This window comes from Rhincodon typus, unplaced genomic scaffold (assembly GCF_021869965.1).
Source record: "Rhincodon typus isolate 14 unplaced genomic scaffold, sRhiTyp1.1 hic_rhity00000780, whole genome shotgun sequence".
In the NCBI taxonomy this organism is placed as follows: Eukaryota; Metazoa; Chordata; class Chondrichthyes; order Orectolobiformes; family Rhincodontidae; genus Rhincodon; species Rhincodon typus.
The window spans coordinates 32,456-41,529 of NW_025966418.1; the positions used below are offsets into that span (position 1 = coordinate 32,456).

The window sequence follows — 9,074 nt, forward strand, 5'->3', positions numbered from 1 at the left end:
CCAGCTCCACACTGTGTTCCCCCAGCTCCACACTGTGTTCCCCCAGCTCCACACTGTGTTATCTCAGACTCCAGCATCGGCAGTTCTTACTATCTCTGAGTGAACCAGATGGGATTTTCCCGACCATCAGCAATGGATTCATGGTTATCATTAGACTCTTAATTCCAGATATTTTATTAAATTCAAATTCCAAAATCTGCCATGGCGGTATTCAAATCTGGGTCGCCAGAACATTATCTGGGTCTCTGGATTAACAGTCCAGCAATATCCTACTTAAATCTACTTGGTGCTTCCTGTCCAATCCTGAGTCAATGTTAATATATTATCTGACCCCATGAGCCCTTATCTTGTGTATTAGTTTTTTTGTGTAGCATTTTATCAATGAATTTTTGGCAATTCAAGTACATTGCATCTACAGGATCCCCTTTATTAACCATACTAATTACATCCTCAAAAATGCTAATACAATTGTCAAATGCAGTTTCTCTTTTGCAAAACCACTCTCTTCAGAGGATCGGTGTGCACTGGTGAGCTGAATGGCCTGCCCCCACACTATAGGGATTCTATTTTTAAAAATCTGTTTCATGCTCCTGCCATTTCTTCTTTTCAGTTGTTGCTTTTTTTTTAAATCGTCATTTTGCTCGTTCTTTGCTGGTTTCTAAAAACCTCCTCGTTCTCTGCTTTGCTTCCATTCTTTGCAACATTATAAAATTCCTCTTTTCACCAAAAACTATTCTTAATTTCCTTAGTAAACCACAGCTCCCTCTTGCTGACCTTTTGGTTTTTAATGGAATTTGGGTTAATTGACCATTTTGAATTGTTTCTTTAAACGTTTTGGACTATTTATTTACATCATACCTTCAGTCTATTTACTCAGTCAACCTTAACGAGGTCTGTCTTTATACCTACATAATTTGCTTTGTTTCAGGCTAAGCTTCTTAATTGAGACAAATGGCTTTATTTGGAATTCAGTTTCATTTTCAATTTTCAAAGCAGACCTTTTGCTATTGAATTATTCATTAATCCTGCCCCATTCCACAATACTAAATTTAAAATAATGTTATTTCTACTTGGTCCTCCCTTTGAGATCCGAGGGCACCCAGAAGATGCTAACATTGGCAACCATAACCATTGCAGTGACTTGTTTTTCCTTTCAACTTCTGGGCAAAAAGAGATGTTGTTGCTACAATGGGCTAAGTTACTGCTGAGGCCAATCAATTACACACAATGCGATTGTGGATGTGAAGAGTTTTATTTTCCTTCACTTAATTATTTCTAGGGATTCCTGAAAAATCTGTTCGTGACTCCAGCATGATGCTGACTGAATTCAGCTCCATCTGTCCACCATTTTACTTGATTCATCCACTGAATCTTGATTTCCAGACTGTTTGTTTGCAAGCCACTAATTTCCTTTGTTTAAACATTGGGAAGACCGAAGCCATCTTAGAACCATAAAAATGATACAGCAAAGAAGGGAGTCATTTGCCCCATCTTGTCCATGCCGCCCCAAAGACACCCAGAAACCATTTTTAATCTCATCTTCCTGCACATGACCCATAGCCCTGTGGCTTATAGCACTTGAGGTGCAGATCCAGGTACTTTTTAAGAGAGTTTAGAATCTCTGCCTCCACCATAATTTCAGGCAGCGAAATCCACACACCCACCACCCCCTGTGTTTTTTAAAAAAAAATTCCTACAGCCTCTACAGCTTCACCACGAATTCCAAACACTTAGTACCAATTCAAATCCCATCTGCACGATTGAATCAAATTGTTCATAATTTAACCTTGAGCTGAACTTCAAGCTCAATATCCTGTCCATCACAAAGCACTCTTTGTTGTTCACCAGGAGCATCACCCTCCTCCATTCCTGCTCCAGTTATGTGCATTTGTGCCTTTTGTCCACCACATCTCCAATTTAAAATTTTCACCCTTGTGTTAAATCCCATCATTGCCTTCGTGAAAGGTAAACTTTTTGCAGCCCTATAACCTTACAAAACTCAGTGGTTCTCTGATTTGGGCTTTTTGTGCATTCGCTTTGCCCAAATCATTGCAGTGATGCCTTCAGCTGTTTTGGTCACTGCTTAGGAAATGTCTCTGTAATCTCGTCTATATTTCCATCTGTCTCTCCTCGTTTAAGGCCTGTGGTAAAATCCATATCTTTGAATCTGTTTGTTGTTACTCTTACCGAATGTACCCTTTGGCTCAGTAGTTATTTTGTCTCATTAGATCTCTGTGCACTTTGGGCTGATCATTAAGTCAAAACTTCTATAGAATTTAATATTTTTAATAGAATGCCTAACTGTTCTATTTAATTTGTATTTTTAAATTCGATGTCACTTCACTTTTATATTTAATGGCCCTTTGTATGAAAATTATTTGGTTTTTTTAAGGCATTGCTGACTTGCATTCTATTTATCAGACATATTTAAATATTACCATTTGTAGTGAATTTCCTCATGCTGTTTTTTTTTCTAAATAGCTCCAGGAAAATTTAGTTTAGGTCTTAATCTGACTTAGGTCAGTGTAAAAGCTTTCCTCTTCAAATTTATTTAATATCCTTTCATGATTCTACTAAAAGTTGGTCTGTGTAAAGCAAAATGCTTCTTACAAATGAATAACAATAAATTTAATCTGTCATTTTAAGCTTTCTTTTCCAATAGTTTTACGTAGCTTTATAAACCACCATAGTTTTGTGTAGGACATTGTTTTTAAAAAACTTAAATTTCTACAGTTTCTATTCTGTTTTTCTAACCGTATTTTATCATAGGAAATATTGGGAAATAAACTAAAATACTAATTTTACAAATTAGAAACAGACTATTTTTTAGATCAGGTCCACCAGCACATGGAAAATAAAATATGTAAAGATGAATTTACATTAAATATATCGAAGTTAGAGCTGTAAATGGCTCCTGAGCAAAGTCACATTAAATCAAACTATGCTATTCAAAGTAAAATTTCTACATCTCAAATATGTCTGTAGATCCACTCATTTTTCCCCTGGTTCAGTCATGGCCCATTCTGAAGAAGGGTCACATGATTTGAAATGGTAACGTTATTTTCTCTCCCCATTTGCTGCCAGACCTGAGTTCCTTTAGTAATCCTGCTTTTTTTTGTATGATCCATTGCTGCTTTTTTAGTTGGTGTCCATATTTTGGTAATTGCTGCTATTAATGTACAATGCTAGGCGATAGTCATGTGAGTCCTCTGCCTTCTTCAGTATCTTATCCGTATTAACATTATTCATTTGTGAGAGTTGGCAGTGTGTGAGTCAGCAAATTACCACTATAAGGCATCATAGCTGAGCATTATACTGTTCTACCTCAGTGCCCATGCATGCACTTCAAGCAGGGCTCATGAGATAACAGTCTAGAAGATCAATTTCTCTTTCCTAGCTCTTGTGTATTGAAGCCAATTGACACTGAAGAGAATGGGAGTAATATGAATTTTAAGTGGTTTTCTTACTAGTAAGGTTTCTTGCTGTTGGATGCTTTATTACCTTACATAAGGCTGCACTTATTTTTATTCATTGTTTTAGTCGTGACACTAATTGTTTTTCTGAAAGGCTTTTGACCTTATTGATCATTTGAACTGTTCATGAGAGGATTCCAGCAGTGTTTTGTGGTGAGTTCAAGTATACAACGTAGCATAGGATATTGGATACTGCATTTTACAGTGTTAAAATTAGAATTATGAAGGTCAAATTACTTTCATAAATAGTTGAAATTTATTTTTTTAACTGGCAGACAATGTATTTCAAGGGCATTGATGCAGGAAAATGTCCGTATGTTGCGCATGCAGACACCGTCATCTATGCGATTTCCACAGCCATATGCTTTCAAGCTGTAAGTACCAAATGATGGGACAGATTTTAACACATTATTCGTAAGAAGCTCATCTCTCAGAATTTCAAATCAGGAGAATTTTGCATTAATTAGAGTCTCTGATTACTGTATCATATAAAATGTTTCTCTATTTGGTATAAATCAAAGATTTAAACAATATTTCAAATAAGGCTTTGAAAATCTGCTGTTTGTACATGTGTCCACTTAAGTTAATTGTTAATGATCAATTCAACTGAAATTAATAGTAAGAATTTCTGTCTACTATCTATGTGTGGAGTTTATACATTCTCCTTGTGTCTGTGGATTTCCTCTGAGTGCTGCAGTTTCTCCCCACAGTCCAAAGATGTGCAAGTTAGGTAGATTGGCCATGCTGAATTTCCTGTAGTGCTCAGGGATGTGCAGACTAGGTGGATTAGCCACAGGAAATGCAGGGTTACAGGGATAGATTAGGGGGGTGGGAGGCTGTTCGGAGGGTTGGTGTGAAATCATTAGGCCAAATAGCCTGCTTCCAACACTTGGGATTCTATGATTATACGAAAGAAATTTGATTACAAATCTATTCTTTACCTATGACACTCAGTTTGAAATCTAGCCAGGACTGAGGTCTGCTGGCTATAATGATCTTGCATGAAATAAACCCAGTAGACTTGGGTAGACTGAAAATGGTATTGATTGGAAATAAATAGGTAATTATTTAGAGGTAGTAGGAGCTGCAGATGCTGGAGAATCTGAGATAACAAGGTGTGGAGGTGGATGAACACAGCAGGCCAAGCAGCATCAGAGGAGCAGGAAAGCTGACGTTTCTTCAGAAGGGTCTAGGCCCAAAACATCAGCTTTCCTGCTCCTCTGATGCTGCTTGGCCTGCAGTGTTCATCCAGCTCCACACCTTGTTATCTCAATTATTTAGAGGTAGTGACTATAGGGGTGCACAGTTGAGAAATGGAGGATGACACACTGGTCAGAATTTGGGATCAAGTATGGAAGAATCAGGCAGGTGTGAAAACCTGTGCCATTGGCAGGCATGCAACAAGCAAATAATGGGCATTAATCATTTCTTGTCAGAAATTGAATGGAAACAGCAAATAGCTAATTTAGTCCACGTAGGACGTGTTATGGCTACAGGATTTGCTTTCAAGGAGTGGGTTTAAACCAAAATGCCCTTACTAGTTTAACCAAAATTATAACTCCAAGTTAAGCACCCATTACCAGCAATCCAGATACCAGCCCCAATCCACGTTGGGGTAGACAAGACAGTGGAATAATATAGTGGAAAAGATCAGTTCATAACTTGAAATTGGTTCTGCAGTACATAACCTAGTAACTGCTTCAACAGATTAGGAAATTTATAAATTCCAAGCTTTATCATGAAGACATACAGAAGAACAGGACACCATGTTTCAAATTACTGTACAAAAAGAGTTTTACATATGTACAGCAGTATTTCTAGTATGGTCCTTTTCTGGGTTGACCTTATTTCTCATCCAGTGTATTTGCACAATGTTGTCTTATGGCAAGAGGCATGCTAAAAGAGTTATGGTTGTGATGGCAGAGGTAGTAGAAGGCATAAACTCAGAAAAGCTCAGAAGAATTGGTTATTGTTATGCTTGCGTTTATTGGTCAGTGCATTGAGTATAGGAGTTGGGTGGTCATGTTGCGGATGTATAGGACATTGGTTAGGCCACTTTTGGAATACTGTGTGCAGTTCTGATCTCCCTCCTATAGAAAGGATGTTGTGAAACTAGAAAAGATTCAGAAAAGGTTTACAAGGATGTTACCAGGGTTAGAGGGTTTGAGCTATAGGGAGAGGCTGAATAGGCTGGGGCTATTTCCCTGGAGGGCCAGAGGCTGATGAGTGACCTTATGCAGGTTTAGAAAATCATGAGGGGCATGGATAGGGTAAATAGATAAGGTCTTTTCCCCAGGGTGGGGGAGTTATAAACCAGAGGGCATAGGTTTAGGGTGAGAGGAGGAAGTTTTAAAGGGATCTAGGGGAGATCTTTTACACGCAGAGGGTGGTGCATGTGTGGAATAAGCTGCCAGAGGAAGTGGTGGAGGCCAGTACAATACAACATTTAAAAGGCATAAGGCTGGATGTATGAATAGGAAGGGCAAAGGTTGGATGTATGACTAGGAAGGGCTTAGAGGAATATGGACCAAATGCCGGCAAATGGGACTAGATTTATATAGGATATCTGGTCGGCATGGATGAGTTAAGACTGAAGGGACTGTTTCCATGCTATGTATCTCTATGACTCTCTGACATTAATTGGTGATTCAGTACCATATACAAAACTGACGGACTATTTTGATGTACATTTAAGCAGGAAAGCATTTGTGGTTTTAGTTGATCTGCCTTCTTTCACTTAACATTATCATCAAAATTGATGAAGCATATAACAAGCTCTAATAGACACCATGATTACGTTAATTCTCTAGGACTTTGAACTGCACTTTCAAATTCCCAACTGCCTATCCTGTGGTCAGTCATTCATCATTCACATCTGCAGCTGTAGTTTAGCGCCAAACATGCCCTCACTTCTACCATTGATAATCTTGCCCCCATGAAAACACTTATTTTCTCCCATCCCACTTGCCCATAGTGCATAAAAATGTTTTCAGAAATGCAGCGCTAGGATCAGGCTCATCAGCCATGTAAGGACGGGCAGGGCCCATGACCGGTGACTGGAATTTCCAAGTTGGACAATCATTAGCAAATGATTGCTACTGTCAAACTACCTGCATCCTTCAAGTCCAAGGTACCAAAGACTTGGTGTATTTGGTGTGCAGCTGGTTTGGTCGGCCAGCACCATGTTTAAGTGATGTACGTCAAGGTAACCCACTACACTGAATTTTATAAAGCAAAGCTAGCTCCCAGCTTTGATTTTCCCCTATCAATTGTCTCGTTAAACCATTTTCTCTACCTCCCTCCAACCTCATCAGAAAGATAGAGGTGAGATATTCCTCTCCCTTTAACTGCTTCCCTTTTCTCTTTATCTAAGAAGCTTTAATTGTAAGAGAGCAGTAACTGAGCCACTATTATTCTCATGTTTCCTTATTCAATATTGCCTTATTTACTTTGGTGAATATTGCTCCAGTTTTTAAAACTCAATATTAATATTAGCTATACATTATCCCATGTATGTAGGACTCTGGAAAGCTACTGATTTCTAGGGCCTTGAAAAGTTGACAATCCACACAGAACCAGAGCAATGTCAACTTTGTGCAAGTCCTTAATATTTATAAGGGTGTGCAGATTTTGGAGTAATGTCAAATTCAAAGACAAAGTGTAGGATTTTAAGTATAGAGACACAACTTTTTTAGTCCCAGAAATTACCAGCATAGTGGTTATCAGAAAACGATGGCAAATGAAGATTGATCAACTCCTGACAGTAACAGGCTAATGAGCAATTAGTGTGGAATTACAAGATGCAACTCAGTAGAACATTTATGTGGGTAAGCTAGATGGGCCAAAGATCTGATGCCAGCAAGGTTACTTTGTTACTATCACTTTGTCCCAAAATGCAGATTGTATACTTACATTTATTTAATTGAATTGCCTCTAATTGAATATTGGAAAGACTGAAGCCGTTGTTTTCACTCCCCATTCAAAACTGTGTTCCCTAGCTACTGATTGGCTTTTGTAACCTAAATTGAATAGATGCTAAATGATGTTAAAGTATAACTTCTGATGCTAAACACAGATATTGGTCTCATTATGTAATGTTAAAGCAGATTGACTCTAATTGGGCAACATAAAACAGGGACTTTGTCAAAGAGGTAGGATGTAAGCAGTATACAAAGCTTTTGATCATTTGATCTATTTGATCCTTTATGCTACAGAATGGGAGTCAGTAAATAGTTAACTTTAAACAGAACGCTCAGAAAAATACAGGTTTGAAATCCTTTTCTGTGAATTTATATTAACATAAAATGTTATACATTACTCTTACGTATTCGGTGCAATCACATTTCATTATGTGTTTGAAAAATTGTGATCAACTTTCCTCTTCACTTTTAGGCTGTGATGGAAGTACAGAACTTACGACCTTCCTACTGGAAGTTTCTACTGAGACTTACACAGGGAAGGTAAGAGCTTCAGTTAATTTCAGTCAGTTGGGGCTGGATATTTGTGGAGTCAGGCAGACTCCGAGGACCTTTAAAAATGGCATTCTAAACTGGATATGGAGGTCTCAGTCTCCATTTATGACAGTACCAATTGTTTATGGTCATAATTCACAGGTAGGAAGCCCAAACTTAGCAATACCATTTAAACTTTTTGCTTGCTGAGTTCAAACTGATCCAATTTTGGTTGTTCCCAGGGCCTTATCCTGCAGTTTGGGGGTCAGATAGTTAATAACATGCCACATCAAAAACTGTTGTGGGAAACAAAATCTTATGGTGTAAAGGGTAGCAGGAGTAGAAAATTGCCTGAGATTGACAAAGATGAACATAAATGGTCTTTTGAGTTGGGATTTATAACCATAGCAATCAAGTTGGTACAATGCAGCACACATCTGTCCACAATTTTATAGAAAAACTTGAATGAAGGGACAGTATATATAATTTTCAGATTTACTGATGAGACAAAGGTAAATCAGACAATAAGTTGTGAAGGTGACATAAAAATACTGCAGAGGGTCTGGATAGGTTAATGGAGTGGGCAGAAATCTGGCAAGTGGAGTACAATGTGGGAAAATGTGAAATAATCCATTTTGGCAGGAAGGATTAAAAAGAAACATATTATCTAAATGGCAAGAGGTTGCAGAGTCTAAGATGCTGAGGGATATGGATGCATGAATTACAAAGTTAGCATCCAAGTAATGGAAAAAGTAATTAGGAAAGCCAATACAATGTTATCTATTACAAATACAAAACTTGAATACAAAAATAGGGAGTTTATACTTCATGTGTACAGGAGACCTCTTTATTTTTCTTTATTTGGTGTTATGGATCAAAATGGGAAAGGGACTGCTTTAAAACAAAGACTGTGGAAAGAGTTCTGCACTTTCGAAAACAAATTACTGGAACACATTGTAGGTTGTCTTTACACTTGGTTTGTTCAAACAGTGGGGTAAGACGTTTGAGACCCAACAACAACGTGGTATGTTATCAGAGCTAGCTTCACCCAGAGACTGTCTTGGTAATGAAAACCTAGCCTTGCATTCTGTGTTTTTAAAAAAATGAATCTTATAGATTTCTATTTTAAAGACATTTGATATAGTCTGAC

The 9,074-nt window shown here is 37.8% G+C and overlaps 1 protein-coding gene across 1 annotated transcript in view; it reads left to right on the forward strand.

Annotated features, from left to right (window-relative positions):
* LOC109913513 (transmembrane protein 135-like) overlaps positions 1-7,937 on the forward strand; it is a gene marked incomplete at its 5' end in the record, with an annotated part of 39,726 nt that extends 31,789 nt beyond the window's left edge. Inside the window, 2 exons of the mRNA XM_048592194.1 lie at positions 3,749-3,847; positions 7,866-7,937. Coding sequence (XP_048448151.1) covers positions 3,749-3,847; positions 7,866-7,937 — 171 coding nt within the window. The remainder of the gene's footprint in view (positions 1-3,748; positions 3,848-7,865) is intronic.
* Between the last annotated feature and the right edge of the window lie 1,137 nt (positions 7,938-9,074).